The sequence below is a fragment of the Ostrinia furnacalis genome, unplaced genomic scaffold, assembly GCF_004193835.3.
Source record: "Ostrinia furnacalis isolate ACB-3 unplaced genomic scaffold, ASM419383v2 OfSCF0283, whole genome shotgun sequence".
Taxonomy (NCBI): domain Eukaryota; kingdom Metazoa; phylum Arthropoda; class Insecta; order Lepidoptera; family Crambidae; genus Ostrinia; species Ostrinia furnacalis.
In genome coordinates this window covers 336808-360764 of record NW_021130522.1, presented here as the reverse complement: position 1 = coordinate 360764, position 23957 = coordinate 336808, and the positions used below count along the sequence as shown (strand labels likewise).

The following is a 23957-nucleotide window of genomic DNA, read 5'->3' as shown; positions in this document are numbered from 1 at the left end:
ATCTATTTTTAATTTCTCATTAAATAAAACACTAGATACTTTACTTTCACATTACCTATACAATATTGCCTCATTTTAAATTACAATAATTCATCAATTAGCACAAGCGCGGGGAGTCGTCCACGCGCGTTCCTCTAACCGCTAACCTGACGTTTCTAGTGTGACATTGACACTACGTCAATGTCACTATGACAGCAGCTCATTAGAGTACCTACGAGTAAGTTCGATGTTTATAAGAGTATGGTTACAAAAAGTATGCAAGTCATCCTTAGGTAGATTTATCTGGAATCTGGTACTCAATATAACATCGTTCTTACTCGTAATTTATGATTAAATGGCAGTAAAATATCAAAAGATATTTTATTATTTTAACTACGTCATAATTGTTTACTAGAGCGGCTGTCCCTACAACATTTATATCGAACGGTGGTTAAAATATTGCCATCCAAGGAATGTGGCTCCATTTTCTATTGGCGAGTAGATTCAGAGGTTTACTTAATTATAAACTACTAGCTTTTGCCCGCGGCTTCACCCGCGTGAAATCTAGTTTGTCACAGATCGTCGTAAATTATAGTCTATATGTTATTCTGGGCTATAAACAATAATGCTGTAAAGTTTCATCAATATCCGTTCAGTAGTTTTTGCGTGAAAGAGTAACAAACATCCAGACATCCTGACATCCAAACTTTCGCATTTATAATATTAGTAGGATAGGATATTAGTAGGATATTCATTCAGGTTAAGGTTTAGTACACATTTTATTATAATAACACATTTCTAAAAAAAATTGTCAGTGTAGGGTTCCGTAGTTGTCCGTCGTTACCATAATAATATTTTAGAAGCAAGCAATTACTTCATCGAAAGTCATTTTTAATATTTTCTTCTAAGGAATATTTATAAGGTACTATGTTTTTATTAGGTATGAATTTTTATAATACATGAGTTAAACGCGTACTCATACACTAACCTGTTATTGTCCTAAGGAAAAAATGGTTTTTATCTGCTCTTCAATTTCACTAACAGTTCCCTAAAGTCCAAGCCAGAAACATCAGTTTCACTCTGCCTTGCGAATAGTGTTGTGCAGACTAGACGCCATTATACAGTGTGCTTGAGATAGGGCTAGCGATAATTTAAGGCGATGTTGTGATGTCAATTTTATCGACAAAAGTGCCCCATATGTAGGCCCAACCCCTCCTCTTGGAAAGGGGGGGGGGGGATTGATTTTTTATTTGACTACATAAAAATTGTTTGTAATGATAAATAAAAAATTGCATTTGTAAGCCAATAATGTGTCATTAAAAAAAATGAAAAATAATGACCAAAAAACTTTTAAAAAATAATGAATTTTAGTTTTTGTCAAAAAAGTCAGTTTGACATAATAACATCGCCTTAAATTATCGCTAGCCCTATCCCAAACACACTGTATAGTGGGAAATGAGGCGAGCAACAACTGTTTGTTGCGCTTAGCGAGACGGGTAATAACCCCATCAGCAATATTAAAGTCACGAAAATAAGTGCACAGAACCTTTGGGAATTTTCTAGACCTTTAGAATAAGCTTTAAATCGCCTAAGAATAGGTTCTACGTGACTTTCAACATTCATGAGGCCTTGAAGACGCTCTCNAATAACCAAATAAGTACGAATTTTTAAGCAGATTTTTTTCAAAAAGTATCATTTTTTATTATTTGTTGGCATTTTCTGGGTATTTTATGTATTTTTCCAGTATCGCCTGTTATTTAGCATTATTACTGTTTTTATTTTATCAGGATGTACCGCTTAGTTTAAAAGTTATTACGTTTTCTTTACAATAAGTAATTGGAAGAAAAAAAATTCTATAAAAAATTAAAAAAAAAATCTCTAAAATTTTTTGACCTCTTTTTTGTCGATAAAAATAGGTCTAGTTTCATCTATTTTCATATGTACACTTTAACGTGACTCACACTGTATAACGTAGCTAAAGAAGAATTTCGTCAAATGATGAATCAGGGCATCTGCAGACCTTCCAGCAGCCCATGGGCAAGCCCACTTCACCTGGTACCGAAGAAAGATGGCCAATACCGTCCCTGTGGTGATTACAGAAGACTCAACGCTGTAACGATTCCAGACCGATATCCGATACCAAGACTTCACGATTTCACCTTCAACCTGCAAGGCAAGAAGATATTTTCTAAAATAGACCTGCAAAAGGCCTACTTCCAAATTAAAATCCGTGAAGAGGATATTAAGAAGACCGCCATCATCACACCGTTTGGCCTATTCGAATTCACAAGAATGTGCTTCGGTTTGAGAAACTCTGGCCAAACGTTTCAACGACACATCGATGACATCATGCGAGGCCTACCTGTGTTCTCGTTTGTTGATGACATACTCTGCGTTACGGAGGACGAGATTTCACACATTACAAGTTATTACTAGAAGAAGTATTCACCAGACTAGAAAAAAATGGCCTACAGATTAATGCCGCCAAATGCATTTTCGGCCAAGAAAACATAGAATTCCTGGGATACAATGTTTCTTCTGAAGGTATCAAGCCAACAAACGAGAAGGTGAAAGTTATCGAAAACTACCCGCAACCGACTACAATTCACGAACTCAGGCGATTCCTAGGAATGATTAACTTCTACCGTGAAAACATTCCAAACGCCGCTCAACATCAAAATGCATTGAACAAATACATGCACAACTCAAAAAGAAACGATAAAACAAGAATTGATTGGGACAACGCAGCATTACAAGCCTTCGAAGAGTGCAAGCGAGACATCACTAATGCCATCCTGCTCTCGCATCCGTCGACAGTCGCTCCTTTCGCCCTGATGACCGACGCCTCCGATACCTGCGCTGGAGCTGTTTTACAACAGAAAATAGAGGGTAGATGGAAACCGCTCGGATTTTTTTCAAAAAAATTCAGCGACGCCCAGCAGAAATACAGCACCTATGATCGAGAGATGTTATCAATCTACATGGCAATCCGGCATTTTCGACACATGTTTGAAGGGCAAGAACTCATAATATACACCGACCACAAACCGCTAACATACGCATTGACTGCAAACAGCAAAAATGAAACACCGCGGCGGACTCGATACCTAGAGTACATCGGTCAATTTACCTCCGATATTCGTCATGTCGCCGGCAAAGACAACGAAGTCGCCGACGCCCTGTCAAGAATTGATGAAATAACATGTCCTTCATCGATTGATTATTCATCACTGTCTAAACAACAGAACGAAGACGAAGAACTACAAAAAATATTAGAAGACAAGAAGCACGAGTTCAAGACAATAATCATGCCCGGCACTTCAATACCTATCACCTGTGAAACTTCAACTAAACATCACTGCTGAAAAAGTCGCCGACACGTTTTATCAAGCCTGGATATCAAGATTCGGTTGCCCAGCGATAATAACTACAGACCAAGGCAGGCAATTTGAATCAGAAATATTCAAATTCCTAACACAACGCCTAGGAATTCATCGCACACGCACTACCGCTTATCGTCCTCAAACGAATGGCATCATCGAACGCTGGCACAGAAAGCTGAAAACTGCACTAACAGCTCGCCTTCAAAACAACACGACTTGGACACGCGAGCTACCTACCGTCCTACTGGGATTGCGAGCAGCGATAAAAGAAGACATCGGACACAGCGCAGCCGAACTACTGTACAATCAAGCACTTCGTCTACCCGGTGAATTCTACGGTGAACCGGTGACGTCATTCACATCGTCACAATTTCATAACGACCTCACAGAAGCTATGCACAAAGCGCAAAAACAAAGATCGTCGTCGAGGCCTACGTTCGTGCATAAAGATCTACATATATGTACCCACGTATTTGTAAGGAACGATGCCGTACGCAAGCCACTCACACCAAGTTACACCGGACCTTTCAAAGTCATCGATCGCAACGACAAATACTTCGCCATTCAAATGCCACTCAGACGCACGAACATCTCAATTGAAAGACTGAAACCAGCATTCATCATAAACACGGAAGCAGAAGGCGCTGAAGCACTCAAGCACTCAAACAACTTGCACACCTACGTCACAAGAACAGGAAGAACATCGAAGCCTCCCGTACGCTTCGCTGAGGGGGGAGTGATGTAGCCACCTAGCTCATACGTCATCGCATCATCAATATTGCTCCACCGCTTGACCGCACGCGCCGCGCGCCTGAGACTGACTGGCGCGAGCGGCGGCTGCGCGCGGTATTTACGTGCGCCGGCGATGGGTGACGTCACATGCGCAAGAGCAGCGGCGTGACCATTCCGTACGAGTCCTCGCCGTGCACTGAGCGAGACAACGGGCACGCGCCGTATTTATGTGGCGTAGATTTCAGCTGCAGCGGCCTACCTACACTAGCGAGCTATGCGATGCGTTCGCAGTTTTATTTTGACGACCCACTAATTGGAATACATTTTTGATAATATAAGAACCCTGGTTTTGGAAATAAATATCTCAGTCTTATTACGGCATCCGAGTTTTACTTAACATCTACCCACAACTACTTAGTACAACACACTAAACTCTCGTCCTGGCTTCGGTCCATAAAAAAGTCACACTACTAATGCTAAAAATCTTTCACAATAAGTGGCCACCTGATTACATTTTACTTGTCTAGGTGGCGACGCGTCTCAGATGGAGCACCGCATCGTGATCATATGGCGCCGCGAGCCCACGCGCATTCAGTACGAGTGGCTTAACGAGACGTGGCCCGTTTGTGCGCACACGCACTGCACGGAGGAATATCCCGCCGATCCCGCGCACAGGTTCGTTTGAAGTCAACAGAAGTCATAGAAGTCATTGACTTCATTCTAGTTTAGGGGCGTCAACACTACTAAATTCTCCCTTCTTTGTTCCCTGGTACCAAATTCAGGAGTTGGGAGTAGGTACTTGCTTATGTTTTTTTTTAACAAATTGCAGTCCTCAAGAGTGTATTGCAAACGACCGTGCCGTGATGTGGAAACCTTGTTTAGTCAAGTTACAGTTCAATTTTTGTTTTATAGGGAAGAAGTAATACAGTATCAAGAGCGTCTAAACGAGACGAAGCGAGCGCTGGAGCAACTTATAAAGAGACTTCTAAAACCCACAGAAGTGCTGGCGTACGAAGCACATGTTCAGGTAAGAATGTCTTCTATCGAATAGCTTTCTGACTACATCGAAAATAGTATCTGAAATTACTGATATCGGAACTCAAAATTAATACAACATGAATGAGAAAACTATTTAAAATGAATCCATGTATATTGACGTCACATGTGGAAATCTGGGGGGTCAGTTTGAGTTTACATGAAACGTATTCGATATCGAGTACTTTCATCCGCTAAAAGAACTAAAATCTTCATAGATTTTTTTGTATAGCAGGACGCTGTACAATCCCTTCATACATTTAATGCAGTGGCTAGCGAAGACGTTTGATGGAAACTCGCACTAAGCGTGATGTTGATTATCTTTCAGGTTATTTATGACTGTGACATATTTTTAATTAAATTAAATTAAATAAATTCTTTATTTCCACCACAACATTACATGTTCACTATCTGGGGGCACGGCAGTGCCCCCGCCAAGTCGAGCGCGAAGCAAACACTGCCGTACCATCCTTTACTGGAACCATTTCGCCGCATTTTCAGGCCCCTATTTGAGAACCTATAAGACCAGAACGCAGAAATTTTCGTCATCTAGTAAGCTATAATCACGTACTTAAAATCCAAAATTTCAAGTCTGTTGGTCATTTAGTTCCGAAGTTAAGCGNGCCTGCGTTCCAATGCTTCCCTGCTACCTGCACTTACTTGGAGTTGATGACCCTCTGCGCTCACCTATCGCCCAATAAAGCCGCCTACTGCTACCGAAAAATAGCCCATACTTCCTGTAAACTCATAAATGAGATAGGCTATAGCTCATAGATTATGAGGTACACAGGAGCACTCACATGAGGTACGCCATGAGGTACCCGGCGGCGAGCACGAGAGCGACGGTGGCGAGCACGGACAGCGCGGACAGCGCGTGGTGCGAGCGCAGCGCGAGCAGCGAGCGCTCCGCCCACTCGCACATGCGCGCTGCGAACGCGCCCAGAGCGCTTCTACCCGCTTCGTCTACGAGTTCCTGCAGATTTTTATACTAGTAATAAGCAAAATTAAACAATAACACACGGTTCGGCGGGCGGAGAGTCTGGAGGCCTGAAATACAGGAATTTCCTAGTTTAGGCTCCAGTCCTCTCCAATATTATGTGTTTACTTACCTTATTTTAAACATAACAATTCTCAACTTCATTATGTAATGTAATATCCCACCAAAAACATTCTGTAAAAAACTAGCCAAGTCTCGATGGAGCTGCTTGTTTATCTCTAAAAAGTAATGAAATCTAGACAAAGTCGTGCCAAGTCTATGGTTCCTTACTGCGATTTCTTTATTATTATAGTTAATGTTGTGTGACTTGGCCGTTGAAGGGTACAAAACCAGGTAATCCATGACACCATTGCACCAATCTGTCGCCAGAACCGCTACCCATTGGCGATGGAAAATTGCCACTTGGAAAACGTTGATTCAATAACCAGTCAATTGTAGGCTTAATAAAGCTGCGTATTTCAATAATACTTATTGTATGATTATCTTAATAAAGATTGTTCAACGGCCAAGTCACACAACATTAACTATAATAATAAAGAAATCGCAGTAAGGAACCATAGACTTGGCACGACTTTGTCTAGATTTCATTACTTTTTAGAGATAAACAAGCAGCTCCATCGAGACTTGGCTAGTTTTTTACAGAATGTTTTTGGTGGGATATTACATTACATAATGAAGTTGAGAATTGTTATGTTTAAAATAAGGTAAGTAAACACATAATATTGGAGAGGACTGGAGCCTAAACTAGGAAATTCCTGTATTTCAGGCCTCCAGACTCTCCGCCCGCCGAACCGTGTGTTATTGTTTAATTTTGCTTATTACTAGTATAAAAATCTGCAGGAACTCGTAGACGAAGCGGGTAGAAGCGCTCTGGGCGCGTTCGCAGCGCGCATGTGCGAGTGGGCGGAGCGCTCGCTGCTCGCGCTGCGCTCGCACCACGCGCTGTCCGCGCTGTCCGTGCTCGCCACCGTCGCTCTCGTGCTCGCCGCCGGGTACCTCATGGCGTACCTCATGTGAGTGCTCCTGTGTACCTCATAATCTATGAGCTATAGCCTATCTCATTTATGAGTTTACAGGAAGTATGGGCTATTTTTCGGTAGCAGTAGGCGGCTTTATTGGGCGATAGGTGAGCGCAGAGGGTCATCAACTCCAAGTAAGTGCAGGTAGCAGGGAAGCATTGGAACGCAGGCCGCTACCAATTGATCAACATGGAAAGCATTGGGGGCAGTGGCGGCGTAGCACGGGTTGGCACCCGGGGCGATCACCCCCCCCCCCCCCGTCATAAGTCCTAAGGCACCCCCTGGTACCCCCCAGGATTTTGAGGTTACCTACCTATTCAAAGATTGAAAGACAATCGCACCCCCCTGTATCATGACATAGACCACAGATTTGCCATGCAGATGCGCCAGTGAGTACTAATCTGCGCGACTTGTGTCACCCCCTGATGCTTGGCACCCGGGGCGGACCGCCCCCACCGCCCCCCCCCCCCCTTACGCCGCTACTGATTGGGGGAGGCCTATGTTCAGCAATGGACGTCCTATGGCTGAAATGATGATGATGATGAAGTGCATGTTGATGTTTGAGAGCGAACCGGGCTCGCTGATGGCCACTATTTTGTGCAAAAAAATATGGAAATGAGAAAACTCATAAAAACTCATTTAATTTGCAAGTAGGCTTATAAGAAGTACTTTTACACGTCCCAGTGTTAACCCTACCACTGCTTCGGGACAATAAATGGGAAAGTGCTGAGAAAAAGTAGCGCAAGAAACTCGGTCACTAATGTCAGCTAATTTTTCAAGAGTTCAGAAAAAGAACACTTTGCATTTTAGCCATACTCATAAACATTTTCACTATGGACCTTCATATAATCTGATTATTTTTGTATTCTTTCTAGTCGTGTCGAAGAAGAATCGGTGCAGCGTAACAAGGACGAGAGGAAGAAACAAAATGGCCTCAAGAAGAACAACAACGAACCGCAGCCCGAGATGCGGCTCCACGAACTCAGGGCCGAGAAATACAATGGATTAGTCAGGTATACTAAATTATGTATCAGTGAAATTAAGGCAAGCCTGCGACACTGTTTTGTGTTTTCTAATAATCTAACTTCGAATATCTAGTCAGATATGGGCGTGGCATGTTTTTATATGGGCGTGGCCTGTTTTATATGCGCCTACTCATTTCATAGTTGTTTGCGAACATTGATGGCGACTTTTTCGTTCTTAATAAGAGTTTGTTTGTTGTAGTACTCATAAAATTTGTTGCAGGTTGTTAAAACCGGGCTGCCGGACAATAGTACTACTGGTGGACATGCAAAGCCGGGTGCAGTTGCTATCCAAGTTCCACAAGATCGTGTGGCCGTATCGCAAGTAAGTGGCTAGCTAAAGTGTCTTGTGTCGTTATTTACCCTACAGAAATAGGAATGATTAGTTTTTGAAGTCAATAAAAGCAATTCCAATTTAACTGGCTTACATTGTCTATCTTTACATGAATATCCAGCTTTTAGTATACACTAGCTTTCCGGCCGCGGCTTCGCCCGCGTGGAATTTCGTTTGTTAAATTTTCCTGAATTTTCTTTGCAATAAACCTCACGGAGCCCGAGACCTTTCCAACGAATGCAAAACCGTGGAAATCGGTTCGTACGTTCTGGAGTTATAGCGTCAGGGAGGAAAACCCGACTTATTTTTATATAGTAGATAAACGACGTGCGACAACTACGATGCCCGCAACTAATATGTTTTTTTATACACGGTGGAGAGTTTAGTGGGTAGGGTGGGTATATTAAATAAGACGAGTCTCAGTGCCTACGCTACGCTAGTGTTTGAATCAAGAATAGCGCAGTGTGGCGTGGACGCTTGACACGGGATCCTACAGGCGCGAGGCAGGTGGCCGACCGCACGCCACGAGTGTGCGTGGTCCCGCGTCAGACGACCGGTGCAGGCACCCGCTGCGTGCGTCCGCGCAAGTTTTAGCGTCCCTTGCAGCCCTTTGTACAGGGAGCCGCTGAGACGGTGCGCAAGCACATTCCAGTCTCTTTAAAAAGAGTTAGGGCCTACAACTCGCGCAGGCGACCGCATCACAGTGTTTTTTTTGGCCACGGAACCCTAAAGAAAGTGGAACTACGTAAGGTCATTTTTTGTGACAATCCTAACATTTTGGAAAAAATACTTTTTCTCGAAATTGCGGCCGAGTTAGAATATAGAAAAATTATAGGTGATAGAGCTTATTTTAAGAAATGTATCTGACCTAAGCAGAGATTCTACTTCGGCGTAGAAAAAGAGAAAAATAATAATTTATTAAATTTAAAAAATAATCATACTGTCGTTCCTATAACTACTTTTAAATAATTATAGGTGCAATTATATTCGCCATACACCAACCTACCTACCAGCAATGCAAAGAGAAGCTTAGTGTGTACGTTTCTTTAAATAATAATAAAATTGTAGTTTGACCCAGTACAAAATAAATTTTTTAAAATATTTTTTTAAAAATAATCTATAGCTATTTGTCACCTGGGTGTTTTAGTCTAACATTAATAATAAGTTAAACTTTGGATATTAGTGATAAAAACAGAATGTCACTTTTTTGGGTAAAAAAAAACACTGTGCGCATTACTATCGAAGAATAGTGTGAGCAGCGCATGCGTCTGACACGCGCTTCGGGCGCTTTGTGCACCCGCGTAAGTTTGCGTAGGCGCTTAAGTTTATAAATGTTTTCAGGAACAAGACGCTACTCTTCGCGTACCTGATGGTGGAGCGCAACATCGAGTGGTTCCGGCGCGTACTACAGCTGTCGCTGGGCGGCGGCGAGCTTCGAGTCAACGCGCGGAACTGCGTCGGCACCGTGCTCGCGCTCAACCCGCACCGCAAGCACTTCAGCATCTACCACGCCAAGCACCCCGAGTGCGCCAAGCCGCACAAGGTACCTCCCGCGTCAACGCACTGCGTCGGCTCCGTGCTCGCGCTCAACCCGCACCGCAAGCACTTCAGCATCTACCACGCCAAGCACCCCGAGTGCGCCAAGCCGCACAAGGTACCTCCCGCGTCAACGCACTGCGTCGGCTCCGTGCTCGCGCTCAACCCGCACCGCAAGCACTTCAGCATCTACCACGCCAAGCACCCCGAGTGCGCCAAGCCGCACAAGGTACCTCCCGCGTCAACGCACTGCGTCGGCTCCGTGCTCGCGCTCAACCCGCACCGCAAGCACTTCAGCATCTACCACGCCAAGCACCCCGAGTGCGCCAAGCCGCACAAGGTACCTCCCGCGTCAACGCACTGCGTCGGCTCCGTGCTCGCGCTCAACCCGCACCGCAAGCACTTCAGCATCTACCACGCCAAGCACCCCGAGTGCGCCAAGCCGCACAAGGTACCTCCCGCGTCAACGCACTGCGTCGGCTCCGTGCTCGCGCTCAACCCGCACCGCAAGCACTTCAGCATCTACCACGCCAAGCACCCCGAGTGCGCCAAGCCGCACAAGGTACCTCCCGCGTCAACGCACTGCGTCGGCTCCGTGCTCGCGCTCAACCCGCACCGCAAGCACTTCAGCATCTACCACGCCAAGCACCCCGAGTGCGCCAAGCCGCACAAGGTACCTCCCGCGTCAACGCACTGCGTCGGCTCCGTGCTCGCGCTCAACCCGCACCGCAAGCACTTCAGCATCTACCACGCCAAGCACCCCGAGTGCGCCAAGCCGCACAAGGTACCTCCCGCGTCAACGCACTGCGTCGGCTCCGTGCTCGCGCTCAACCCGCACCGCAAGCACTTCAGCATCTACCACGCCAAGCACCCCGAGTGCGCCAAGCCGCACAAGGTACCTCCCGCGTCAACGCACTGCGTCGGCTCCGTGCTCGCGCTCAACCCGCACCGCAAGCACTTCAGCATCTACCACGCCAAGCACCCCGAGTGCGCCAAGCCGCACAAGGTACCTTCCAGCGGCTGCTGAATCGTTGAGCCAATAAGTACTGATGAGCCAATTAACCAAAACCCATGAGCCGCGGTATATGACCGCGGACTGGGACTAAAGTCACTATCAACTATCACCACAGATAAGGGTCGTCCATTAATCACGTCACGTGATATTTTACACCCCATGTTATTGTTTTTCTGAACCCACTTCCCGTCTCTTTACAGCCTCATGTAATTAATGGAAAATCTCAGAACTTGCACCGCGGGCACCGCGGCTATGCCAGTTGTACAGTCGCGGAATGAAAAGGTTCGTCACCTTAGTGTCGGTTTTCGCTTGCACTAGGTACTATAAGAGTCAAACCTGCCAACATAACAGTGCAAGAAACAGTGCTGCTAACATTTAAATAAATATGACGTTTGCTAACGAATAAGGTTTTGCTTGTTTATTTTTCTATCCCATCAGTGCAATGCAATGATGACATTGACCAATTGACAATAGTTATTTTTTATTTAATAGAAATAATAATGGCAGGTTGAACCAACAAGAAGGTTTTAGTTTATCAATCATAATAATCTTCTTGACAAGATAAATCGTCAAACAACTGATCTGAATAATTTTGAACTTTACTGACGAACAGTTAAAGATTATTTTCTCTAACTCGAGATTATTCTGTAACATAGTTTCAAAAGGTAATATGTGCTCGCGATTCGTTGAAGGAATCAATCTGAAAACTGACGAACCTTTTCATTCCGTGACTGTACATTAAAGTGCCCCTGAGCATTAGACGGCCAGGTCGCGTAGTGCGTGCACTTACACCATACCACGGAAGAAATAGCTGGTCGCAGCGGCATGACCGTGCGCTGAAAGATTCTTATGCCCGTTTTCACCATCAATCCCTAATTTTAAAGCGACCTTTAAATATATTAGGTAATACCTAACAGGAATTTCGTTTTCACCAACACATAAGGGACACCTTAGGCCTTATGGGAGCACTTTAAAACAGGGGCCCGATTTTCGGCCGCCTAAGTGTTAGGTGACAGTTATATATTGTCAATCACGCCTATTCGGCAAAATGGAAACTGAATGAAATGATTTTTTTGAAGCTTTTTATGCAATTGAGACAGTGGAAACACTTTTTCACTCAAGTTTATTCAGGCGGCTACATAAAAATATTATAGAGTGAGACAGGATTACATACGGTATAGATAGTAGGTTTTGGTCACTCATAACTTATCTCATAACAAAGCTATATTTCTGGCTTCGTTTGTAGTCCCTAGAGCCCTAACAATACCTTATAATTAGATATAATAAAGATTTGATAGGAAGGAGGGCTGCACTAAGGCTTTCTTGGCCTCAGTGGGGGTAAATGAAACACAACGCGGACGGTTGATATCTGGTTTATTACTGTTATGCTATTGCTATATACAAGATTTACACAATTCAATGTGTCCAGTCCAATGTGCCGTCGGTGTAGAGTGCCTACGGTGCACGTTGAGAGTTCATGAGCCAGTCGGCTAGCACGTAGGTCGCGGTCGATGCTACTGACGAACAGTTAAAGATTATTTTCTCTAACTCGAGATTATTCTGTAACATAGTTTCAAAAGGTAATATGTGCTCGCGATTCGTTGAAGGAATCAATCTGAAAACTGACGAACCTTTTCATTCCGTGACTGTACATTAAAGTGCCCCTGAGCATTAGACGGCCAGGTCGCGTAGTGCGTGCACTTACACCATACCACGGAAGAAATAGCTGGTCGCAGCGGCATGACCGTGCGCTGAAAGATTCTTATGCCCGTTTTCACCATCAATCCCTAATTTTAAAGCGACCTTTAAATATATTAGGTAATACCTNAAAACGGGCATTAGTAGTTTAACCATTTCATTAGATTGTTCGATCTTGTTTCATTGATAAATTGATAATGGTTGTTGCAGCGCATGTCCCGCATGACGCGGTCGCTGGGCGGCGGCTGCGAGGACCCCGAGGCCGGCGCCTTCATCGGCTTCCACACCGAGCCCGACTCCTCCTCCTGCGACGAGGCGCCCGACCCGCCCGTGCTGCTGCAAGGTGAGCCGCTAGCTAACGAACGGGTTCCAAGATAGATGAAGTCCGGTCGCCGAGCACGTAGAATTTCGTCCAATGACCCCAAGTTACCCATCTTTATCACTCGCGCGTAATTTGCTTGCTGTCGCGACCGTCAACGGGACGGGCGCGGCGGCCGCAGTGAGTGTGCGAGCGCGACAGAAATATAATTACGACTACTCAACATTCACTGGTTGGGTTTCATTGGAGGCCAAGCTGTAAATCTTGGGTATACAGGAGTTGCAGTGGTGGGAAAGTGTGTTCGGATTTCATCACATTGCATTTTCTGTAATTAACCTTCACATTAAAATGTCACACTTAATTCAAATGATATCTAACTTTTACTCATCCAACCAAACGTCTCCTTTCACAGAGAACCTTCTAGACGGGCTGGAGAACTGGCTGGACCGCTTATTCGAGGGCAGCACACACCGCTACTACGTCAACTACTGGCCCGACATGACGACCAAATGAGCGCGTGCGCATCAACGCACGGTCACTCTCGCTCGCAGGAGAAGACGGTTGGCGATTCGATTTGGACCCAAAATAGGTTTGTTGTTATAATTTTAACGTAGTTAGAGGGACATCAGTATTGTAGTGGGATATGGTCAACGTAAAAATAACGTTTTGATTGCAAAAGGTTCACTCAGCAAATTTTTTCAGATCTATCAAATAACTTGTGGACTCGGTGGGTAGTCAAATTATACGAATATGAATGCAGGCCATTTACTAGCTGCAATGAAAAGCTGTAGTTGCCTAATAAGTACTATCGTACGCCCATTTACTCTTCTACTTCGCGTTGCTAAATCTTTCTATTCGACAGCAGTTTCGAATAAGTTTAATTAAAACCTAACCTAATTGAACGCGTTTCTCTTGAACCTGGATATCGGGCTAGTGGCATTTGCGGCAGAATATTACTTTTCGTTTACGTGAACGATATCTGAGTGCAAGCGAAACGCTATGCCAATATGTCTATGGAAAACTGGATAGTTATTTTTGTGCTGTCCGTTTGTATGTGTTCCAAATTAACCTTGGGTTGCACCACAAACGTCAAAAATCTGTCAAACTTCATACAAAAACACCGGTAATAGTTACGGTTAAAGTTAAAGTGCAACTTAGGCTAAGAGTTTGTAAATAACGAGAATTAGATCTTTTGTATTATCGTAGTATTATCCTTCATTTATGGGTCTAAATTGAATTGTAATTAGTTAAAAGGTTCTGAATCTTTATTTCACTCGTTATCAAGCATTGTACTGCCCAGTTTACGTCTTAAGAAATCCATTGTTTTCGTGTGTCTCTTGTTCGTTATTAAGGCGTCTGTTGTATTTTATAATTGTTTTTAAGACTTATGAAAGTTAGTGCGCGTTCATGTGCAGCGACGGCACATTATTTTTGCTGGAAAATAGCACTTATTACGAATGTAATAAGATTCCAGCGATGTGTCGTCCTCTTTATAAGCTGAGCGTGCCACGAGGCGTGAAACAAAACAAGATCGTAAAGTTCATAAACATTTCGCATTGGTTTGTGCGCTGCAACCGCAGCGTAACTTATCTGACAAATCTGACATATTTGACAAACCAGCTTTACGTCCTGCTTTGAGCTCCGTGCCAAGCTCCTGTGCATGACCGTGACGACGAGTGCCATATTGAAACGTGGGAAGGGCGTAGATAACGTCGAGTCAACATTCTAAGAAATGTTTCCTTTTTCAATATGAAATTGCCGTCATTACTTGCCAAGTTTTTTCAATTCCTTATAACACTGTGGACAGTGTCACAGTGGACATTGTCTCAGAATATAATTTTCCCATGGACCTATAAAAAAAGGCGGACGGAACTCGCGCTACAACAAAACTGTGACGCAAAATTTTGGCGTTTGTCTATTGTGTGAGTGAATTTAGGGATGCCATGTTAGCCAAAACATTTTACCCATTTATTTTAAGAAAAACATAGATCGGCAGATGTTACTTGGAAATGTAGACAGAATTTGAAAAGGATGAAAGGTAAATGCGTTGAGGTAGGCGCGAAATTTTCAATGTTCAAATTTTCTTACATTGTTTGCAAGTCAGTGTCAGGGTATGTACATAATGTTGATCAAAAATGATTCACGCAGTTACAAATTACGAATCTTGTGTACATTATAATCATTCTTATGCATCATCAATATAATTATTATTATCTCTGATAGATTTTAACATACAACCTGACACTGACTTGCAATCAATGTAAGAAAATTTGAATTTCGCAGTTCCACATTTTTGGGAAGGATCAAATCTGCCTATGAAAATATATCCCATTAAAACACAATTATTATGATAAATTTTCTATAGTAATGCGTAATAAATAACTAAAAAGTCCTAAAATTATTATTAATTTCCCATATTTCGGGTAATTTTCCCACGTAAATAACTGAGAACACTGGTCTTTGACGTATTATTTTTTCGAGTGAATGACGTTTGATTTCAATTAATTTCAATATTTTAATGTCGGGAAATAAGTCATTGGATTATTATTTTACCTGTGAAATGTGATTCCTTAATTTTTATTTGTTCGAACAGAACGGTTTTCACACAATTTCATCACACAAGACATGTCGTATTCGTGTTGTTTTTTCGCCGCCTAAATGTGTCAACTGTGTGAAGTTTGCACTCGAAGTGGTGCGTCAGGGTGTGAATGTGTGCGTGCCGGCCTGTACGTACAGGCAAGCTGGTGTATCCTAATGTCACAGTATTTTGTTGATGAGAATCCGTCCGACTTTTTTTATAGGTCCATGAATTTTCCCATATTTCTTGACTACCTCTTTTAAAAACTTGTGTTTTTAATAAGTTGGATGACCGTTTTTCAGTGGGGTGTAAATAATGCTCTAAGTACTAAAATCTAGAATGCTAATTTTATTTACATTATCTTATATTTAGAGTGGAGTTCGTTAAAATCATATAACTATAAAAATTGTGTTCTTATTATAGTGAAAAGGATAAGTTAATCGATTTGTTATTATCTAGGGCTTGTTGGACAGTGACGGGGATGTTGCATTATTTATTAAATTCATAATGAAAGTGATTTGTCTCTCCGAGAAACTTCACTGCGTAGTATTAAACATAGCAAAATTTTAGGCGAGATGAGGATTTGTCGATAAATTAATGCAGATTGATGTGAACCAATGCTATTGTAATGTCAATGGTTCATGCCTTTCTTGACGTGCTATTCGACCACAATAGTAAGGCAGGGTCTCGATGTTGTTGTTATAGATGACAGACACGATGCGGCATGTTTAGCGTAATTCTAAATAAATAAAAAGTAGGTATATGAACTCTAGATATTGTGGTCGAGAAGCATAAAAACAATTTCTTTATTCTGAAAATGGCAGGTTCTGAAAATCACAGATGTTGTACAGGGGCCACTGAGTCATTCAATTGATTTAGTTTTCCTATTCTGTCTGTTGCCGTCGCTCATGCTGGCTTCTCGCCTTGCGTGTAAGGGATGGAAACATTCCACGCTTTGGATAACGTTGGGATTAACTCAGCAGATGACGTGCATGGGAATAACATTTTTCAGATGCGATCATGGGCGTATTCTTAATGTCCCCCATTTCTGCCTCACTAGCAAATGGTAGGGGAGTCCCCTAAGGGAATTAATTATGTGGTTCATTGTTCGAAGGCAATAAATACATTTTTTATTATTTATTTATTTATTTATTATTATTCATTCATACGTTTACAGAATCTGCCATTTTCGCAGTAAGGGTAAATACTTACACTTTTGTAAAAAAAATATTAGCTGTAAATTTGCCATATTCACAAAGTGTCACAAATAGAAGTAATGAAATAAGGACAGTATTATGTCACACAGCACTTCCTTGATATCGACAATATGCGCTAGCGCAGATGTGAATCTTGACACTACATTTTCCAAATACAATCTTGATATTCGGGGTTTTGACAGTTCAATAAATCAAGTATTTGATGATGACGTTCGCGCTGTGACAGAGATAAAGCGACCGAGACAGGAGACCACGACCGTTACTTGATATAGGTCAAGTAACGGTCGTGGTCTCCTGTCTAAGACAGAGACATAAACCTATGTTTATGCCTCTGTCTCGCTCAGACGTTCGCGGTCTCTTGTTTCTATCGCGGTCTCAAACACTTCTTTCTATACTACAGTGTCAAGATACATAGTTGCCATTTTACACGTTTATATCTTTTAGATTATAATAGGCCCCGCTTTACAGTATACTGTGACGCGTATTGATAAGGATTTTTAAAATATAAAATTAATTAGTGCCTCTTTTTTTGTCCGAAATTTACAGTCTCAATACAAATTAGAAAGAGACATAGTATTTGATTAGTATAATTTATATTGTTTGATAAAGCATTTTGGAAATGAAGGCAGCACGAGTGACCAATAGGTATTTAATGCTGTCGTAATTTCCTAATAATGCTTTTGTGTATCAGTGCGGCTTCTGTTTCAAGGCAGCCCAACCTTTTCGAGTCTCAGTTATACATTGTGTCTGTGTTCACCTTTTATAATACTTTACTCAAACCTGTAACATAATTATTACTCTTAAAAATTACCTACAATTTATATCACTTTCACACTCTTTCATAGTTATACTGTAGTGAGTGTAGTTATCTGTTCTTACTACTATTGTGGGAGAGGTTCGGGTATTTTGTGCTAGTCAATTTTTTTTACCAAATATAGTAAATTTAGTGGGATAAGTATTTGCGATAGGCAATGGTCGATGGCGGGTAGTCACAAAATATTATAGTTACAATGTTGGTATTGGTTTGGTTTGTGAAGGACTTTGACTGATGGTTAAATCTATTTATGGTTATCAAGGTTTCCCTATACTGGTTTTCAAATTAATGTTGGCTGTATTGTAGATATTGTCTTATTAATTAATTTGAATGAAACAAAATGCATTTTTAATGAAATCATTTGATTATGTATAAAAAGACATTTTGTGTTGTATATTGTAATACCAAGTGTTTAGTAAATATTTTATCAACATTGTATTGTTTGTGGTTTAATGGAACTTGTTGTTGCTTGTTGATTAAAATAAATGTTTAATACATTTACAGTTTAGCATGGGCTACTCCCTAAAGCAGTTTCTGTAAGTATCTAATGCTGTAGTAGTACCTCAAAAGCAGCATCCTCCTATAGCTATGGGAGAGGAATGGAGAGTTCTGAAAATATGGAAATTGTTATAAGGAGTGCTTGTGATTTCTCCAATATGAATAGAGTTGCCATAATGTTATATGCTCTATAACCAGTGTTGCCATTTTTTAAATTTTCCACCATGTTAGGTGTCTGTATATGGGATGTTGGTGAAGCTTTGTCTATTCTTACTAAACGTGATTATTATTATTATGACAAATGTATTTAAATTATTTTATGATTAAGAAACACTAAATCTATCCTTTATCTTTATTCCAGTATCAATTTGTACAATAAATTATTAAATATTGTTCTTTACAATTTGTGTTTTCTTAGAAGGATCAAGTAAAATCCCTTGTTTGAAATAAATAAAAGACATTTATTATAATTAGATAATCATTTGTACATGAACAAAATTACAATATTTTCTAACAAAATGTCTACAGGACCTGTTTATGTTAACAAGTGTCGCTTAAATGCGAAGTTGATCTAACTTGATTGACATAACTTTCCAGAAGCCCTTACATATCTGAAAATAAGAGAATACAAGGGTAAAAAAAGATATGCAAGACAATTAAATTCATGTTCCATATTAAGTATAAATCAATAAGTTATACTATAATACTTAATAGATATTATCTCATTTGTACTCAAATATTCACACCTGATTATTGTAGACCCTAGAAGTAAAACTGATCTTATGCCGTACTCTTCTTCTTTGGGTTGAGTTCATACTCGCAGTTGGCATATGCTAGGCCTATTCCCATACCCATACCGGCTATGACTGGCCATCTCCGCCGTCTAAGGAATAGCACTGAAGTCAATGCCCCTAGTAACACTCCACCACCTGGAAAAAGAAAAATTTCTTCATAAGTAACATAATATGAACTCAAAATTCCTTATTTACACAATCTAAATAAACTCAAAACAATATCACTTCAAATACTAAATTATTGAGCTTATTTATTGGAAATCATCCCAAAACCAGTTACTTCTCACAGAAATTCATAGTGAATAGGTTACTATACTTTTGTAATCCAAACTTAAAGCTTGAAAATACCTATTTAACTATTAAAACTTATGCTTTACAGGCAACATTACACACCATATAGTATTTGTATGACACAGATCTTAAACTGCAGTGGAAAAACAACACGAGATTCGTGGTATTTATAATAAACTGCTTTGGTTGCGAAGCTGCATAGTGTGAATTGGTTTACTGTAGTAGAAGGATTTAAATGAAATTCAAGGAAGTTGAGGAGTTAACAACAAAATATTACCGGTCTTCACGATCCCGTCAGTGAGACACATGTCCAGTTTGGCTGAATACTCATCTTCAGCATCTTCTTTCTTTCCTCTGGCCATTTTGTTGTTTGTTAACTATAAACACTCGTTTTAGACAAAAATGAATCCCTCGATTTAACGTTAGCAATGTAATTTAATGTTCGAAAACAGTTTTTCCAGTATCTCACGCACGTTTACATAATTCGGCAGTAAAGAAAATTTCGATTTCGATCGAGTTTGACACTGACGTTGACATACGACGTAGGCGTTCCAAAGCACTCTTTGAAACACTTATGAACTTACACTTGTTGTTATCAGCTGTATATCATACAATTTCTGGTGCTCGATGAGTTTGGAAAAAAACGAATATTGTCCGTGGTTTACAGCTGTTTTTGACATTGACGTTTAAAGGTCAAGATTACGAGCAGGAGAACGAGAAGTTTTAGTTGAATTTCGTAGAATTTGTACACTATTTTTCATTGTGTGGAATACTTTGTGATAACACAAGAAGGAAGTCAGTTCCGCCGTTTGTAAAACAATGCATTAATCGTTAAATAACTATGATTTTAAGTCGAATACCGACGGCCTGCAGGCCTAGAAGTTATGTCACTATATTGTCAAACCAAATCACCACAGCGCCCGATTCAAAGTCGATACAAACTCCAAATCCAAAGAAGATTACCAGTGACATGGTAGGACCACCTGATCCTGTTTCAAACTTACGGAAAATTATATTTAAAGAGCCGTCCAATGAAACCCCACTAGAAAAGCAGTACAGGGAGCTACGAACTGAAGTGCAAAGTTGGAATCATAAGTTTTGGACGCAACACAACACTAGATTTTTCCAGGTTGGTTTTAGAATAATGTCTTTTATATTGATGATTTTCTTCACCATCTACAACTGGGATAAACTGTGTCCTGCAGTGATGACATAGTAAGACTTTTTTCATTTACAGGAAAGAGAAGAATATCTGAAAAACAATTTACCAGAAGGCAAACAGAATTTAACAGCTGATGAAATGAGCGTCTTCTACAAAGCTTTCCTGGACAAAAATTGGAAGGCACATTTGTCATATAATAAAGAATGGTACAAAAAAAATATAACCTTGTTAGGATTAGCATTACAAATTAAAATTAGGAAATTATTTAGAATAAAAGATTCAAAGTAAATCATATTAATTTTATTTTTGCATTTAACTTAATACTTATCAATAGATTTAATTTATAGGAAGATTATTAAATATTACAAAACATGTTGAGTTGAATTAAAATCTATTTTAAACAAACATTTAATGATGGCAATGCTGGCCATAAAAAAATTAAAAAAGGAGCATTCTATGGAAATGTCATCTTGTGTCACGGTTTTTCTGAAGCAAAATATGGTTTAGATAGAAATAAATAAATTCATGTTACTCATTCCCTGCACAACATAAGTCTATTTAAATGTGGCGTAAATATTTCTTGTAAGAAACAATTGATTTTATAAAATGTATATTGCCTTTAAATGGCTGACTGGGTTGGCCTTGGCCATGTGGTTGGCCATGTGTGTTATTGATGTATGTGTAAAGAAAACTAAGAAAAATCATAAAAACGGTAAGTGTAACAAAGTCTTATGTATGTACTTTGTATTGCTCTCATAAAAATAAAGATTGTGGATGGGAACAGAAATAAAACTACAGAAGTGTTCATTACAGGTTCAAGAATGGAATCCTACGAATGGACTTATCAAAATATAACATTACAAATGGAGCAAGAATCAAAAATACATGTAGAAAAAGAATTGTATGGGCAAAAGTACCAGCCAGATACGGCTGCCTTGCACTACGCGATGTTTTTCGCGGGAGCGATTGCAGTATCTGTATTCAACAAGAAAAGCGAAATTATATCGTACACCAAGAATACTATAGCAAAACTCGATTTCAATGCAGCTGTAAATATTGCTGTGAATAATTTGAAAAAAACCGCCATTTTACTTTACATTGCCATAGAAAAAATATTTGCCACTTTGTGGGTAATCACTATAAAAACTATCTCTAAATTAAAATTGGTTAAACGTGGACTTAAAACTAGTGTTGTAGAGAAACATAAGAAGTTAAACTTTATTTTACTTAAGAAGTTGAAAGAAATCGCTGAAGAGCGAAGAAAGTTGGGCCAACTTTTGATTGCGGCCATTCATGAAAACAAAAATATCCGAATGCAATATCAATTAGAAAGCATGGCAAAGAATAGGCTGGTGAGACATATAGAGGATACACAGAAAAAAATTAAAGAAAACAGGTCACGATACGTTAGTTTCCAACATTTGTATTTGGTCACCCATCAAGAAAATATGTTTTTAAAAGCTCGAATAAGAAAGCTATTGAAAGAAAAGGATGATGCAGAAAAGGATCTAATGTCAGTCATAAACCAGGTATATCAGTCAAAAAACAATGACCTGAAAGTATATTGTAGCCGTTTTATTGTACGGCCTAAAGATAACTTACTAAATAATGACGTAAGTGCTGAAGTGCAAAAGTTTTTACAAAAATCGTGTTTATCTGGAGCTACCACATCATCTTGGCAGGTTCCCAGTCAAGCGGACAGTGCCAAGGACGACGAAAAAATACCCTCTGCTAGTTCTCGAATAACAGAAATCTTACAAGAAGAAAATAGCTTAGCACCTCTGGTGTCCGATGCTCCAAAACTGAAAGGACTTCCAGGCGAATGTATATGGACTGTAAAAGACAAAGATGGCATTATCGAAAAACTGTACGAATACGATTATGAATCTGACTTTGACAATGGCGACACTATCCGAAGGATTCGAGAATATTCAGTTTACTATGACAAAGACTGCCTGTTAGATTTTTCGAGGTAATTTTTTATAGAGCATAATCAGTTATATTTAATATTACTTATAATCTATTTTTTATTTATTTACCTATCTGGGTCATTCCACAAAAATATGTCAACTCTTAGTCCGCGCCACATTTCACAAGAAATATTTGTTAATATTTTATTCCAAAATTGTTAAATAACAGCTCGCAATGGTGTTTTATTTATCACCCATTTATATTTTTTTAAACTATTTTTCAAACATCTTAAATTCCTTTTAAATGACCCAAAACGTCATTCCCTAGGCATGTCCGTACTCCAAAAGTTTGTGTTTTGGAACCCATATTTATAAAAACATCAACTTGATCCTTTATTATAATTAACGAATATTCTATTCAAACCTATATTACACCAAATTCTATTAATATTTTGCGATTTCAATAAACAATAATTTGATTTTCTTTAGTTGAAAAAGAGTCCACAGCTTTTAGCGTCATTCCCTCGCCACGCACTGATTTTATAATTTTGCGCTTTAATGTGTATTTAGAGTGAATGACATTTAGTTGAGTTTAAAGTACGATACGAAGTTATCCTCAGAACATACTGGCTTTGCGGCAGCCGTTTTTTGAATTAGTGCAAACGTGCCAGATGTTGCGAAAACATGTGTTGATACAGTCACTTCGTCAGTCCCTAGTTGAGTAGCTTTATTGATTACAATAGGAAATTGTATATAATTTAATAGTATTTAAGTGTGGTTTTTCGGCTATTTTCGGCACATCGTATCAAGCATCTTATAATATAAAGTTAATCTGCATTTTTGTTAAATTTTACTTCAAATCGTCAGTCCCTAGACCGTCAGGCCCTAGCTTTAAACGGCGCTAGGGACTAAGTTACTAGTTAGGGAATAACGTTTTTTATATAGTATTATTAACAAAACAACTACATTAAGTATATTAACTTATCTATAAGTGTTAAGGTTGTAAGTTTTATACTTTATTAAAAGTCACATAGGAGTAATGTAGTATGAAAAAACTTAAAATTATAATTTCTCCTAAAATAAAGCATAAAATGACTGGCCCTTTTAGACATAACATAATTAATACATAAACTATAATTTACACTCATAAAGTATTCAAAAGCATCTTAAAAAAGTTTAGGACAAAATGACGTCGAAAATATACAGATTTTTATGGAATGACCCATCTATATTTTTCTTCAGTTCCAGAACAATCATCACAGAACCCAGCTCTATCACACTTCGCACTTTGTATCCAACAAGTGAAAGATTTTTGACCGGCTCTGAAGCTTTCCAAAAGTTTTTGCAAAACAACAAAAATATAGTTCCATCTAGATCACCCGCTCCTCCTTTTCTTTGTGGATGATTTTATAACGATTTTAACTTTGGATGGTGTGTTATTTGAGACAAATAAATTTTATTTTCTCTTTATTTGTATTTTTGTGTTATTGAAACTTCTCACTATTTATCATACTAGCTTTCCGTACGCGGCAGCGCCCGCATGATTTTTTTTTTCAAAAACCAGGAAAAACCTTTCCTATGACTTCCCGGGACTCAAACTATCTCAATGCTAAATTTAATTAAA

The 23957-nt window shown here is 40.0% G+C and overlaps 4 protein-coding genes across 4 annotated transcripts; 3 read left to right on the top strand and 1 right to left on the bottom strand.

Annotated features, from left to right (window-relative positions):
- The first annotated feature begins 4625 nt into the window (after positions 1–4625).
- LOC114358369 (uncharacterized) lies at positions 4626–14446 on the top strand. Its single transcript, XM_028312318.1, has 8 exons — positions 4626–4769; positions 5007–5121; positions 6967–7139; positions 8021–8158; positions 8391–8492; positions 9843–11043; positions 12961–13093; positions 13482–14446. The coding sequence occupies exons 1-8, from the start codon at positions 4639–4641 to the stop codon at positions 13580–13582; spliced, it is 2094 nt and encodes a 697-aa protein (XP_028168119.1). The 5' UTR covers positions 4626–4638; the 3' UTR covers positions 13583–14446.
- Positions 14447–17796: 3350 nt separating this feature from the next.
- On the bottom strand, positions 17797–19767 carry LOC114358416 (MICOS complex subunit MIC10-like). The gene is made up of 3 exons (XM_028312390.1): positions 19539–19767; positions 18923–19105; positions 17797–18787 (listed from the first exon to the last, which is right to left on the bottom strand). The coding sequence occupies exons 1-2, from the start codon at positions 19621–19623 to the stop codon at positions 18957–18959; spliced, it is 234 nt and encodes a 77-aa protein (XP_028168191.1). The 5' UTR covers positions 19624–19767; the 3' UTR covers positions 17797–18787; positions 18923–18956.
- Positions 19768–19859: 92 nt separating this feature from the next.
- Coa8 (Cytochrome c oxidase assembly factor 8) lies at positions 19860–20712 on the top strand. The gene is made up of 2 exons (XM_028312377.1): positions 19860–20390; positions 20499–20712. The coding sequence occupies exons 1-2, from the start codon at positions 20103–20105 to the stop codon at positions 20709–20711; spliced, it is 501 nt and encodes a 166-aa protein (XP_028168178.1). The 5' UTR covers positions 19860–20102; the 3' UTR covers position 20712.
- Positions 20713–20728: 16 nt separating this feature from the next.
- LOC114358383 (uncharacterized) lies at positions 20729–23803 on the top strand. The gene is made up of 3 exons (XM_028312342.1): positions 20729–21135; positions 21237–22395; positions 23576–23803. The coding sequence occupies exons 1-3, from the start codon at positions 21030–21032 to the stop codon at positions 23736–23738; spliced, it is 1428 nt and encodes a 475-aa protein (XP_028168143.1). The 5' UTR covers positions 20729–21029; the 3' UTR covers positions 23739–23803.
- Positions 23804–23957: the final 154 nt, after the last annotated feature.

What these genes read in the sequence shown, in the direction of transcription:
- LOC114358369 (XM_028312318.1), top strand. Translation starts at nt 4,639, where the DNA reads ATGGAGCACCGCATCGTGATCATATGGCGCCGCGAGCCCACGCGCATT. An exon ending in CCCGCCGATCCCGCGCACAG is followed by an intron (nt 4,770 to 5,006) that starts GTTCGTTTGAAG and finishes TTTGTTTTATAG; the next exon opens with GGAAGAAGTAATACAGTATC. An exon ending in CGTACGAAGCACATGTTCAG is followed by an intron (nt 5,122 to 6,966) that starts GTAAGAATGTCT and finishes AAAAATCTGCAG; the next exon opens with GAACTCGTAGACGAAGCGGG.
- LOC114358416 (XM_028312390.1), bottom strand. Translation starts at nt 19,623, where the DNA reads ATGGCCAGAGGAAAGAAAGAAGATGCTGAAGATGAGTATTCAGCCAAA. An exon ending in TGACGGGATCGTGAAGACCG is followed by an intron (nt 19,106 to 19,538) that starts GTAATATTTTGT and finishes TTCTTTTTCCAG; the next exon opens with GTGGTGGAGTGTTACTAGGG.
- Coa8 (XM_028312377.1), top strand. Translation starts at nt 20,103, where the DNA reads ATGATTTTAAGTCGAATACCGACGGCCTGCAGGCCTAGAAGTTATGTC. An exon ending in ACAACACTAGATTTTTCCAG is followed by an intron (nt 20,391 to 20,498) that starts GTTGGTTTTAGA and finishes TTTCATTTACAG; the next exon opens with GAAAGAGAAGAATATCTGAA.
- LOC114358383 (XM_028312342.1), top strand. Translation starts at nt 21,030, where the DNA reads ATGTATATTGCCTTTAAATGGCTGACTGGGTTGGCCTTGGCCATGTGG. An exon ending in TAAGAAAAATCATAAAAACG is followed by an intron (nt 21,136 to 21,236) that starts GTAAGTGTAACA and finishes TGTTCATTACAG; the next exon opens with GTTCAAGAATGGAATCCTAC. An exon ending in TGCCTGTTAGATTTTTCGAG is followed by an intron (nt 22,396 to 23,575) that starts GTAATTTTTTAT and finishes ATTTTTCTTCAG; the next exon opens with TTCCAGAACAATCATCACAG.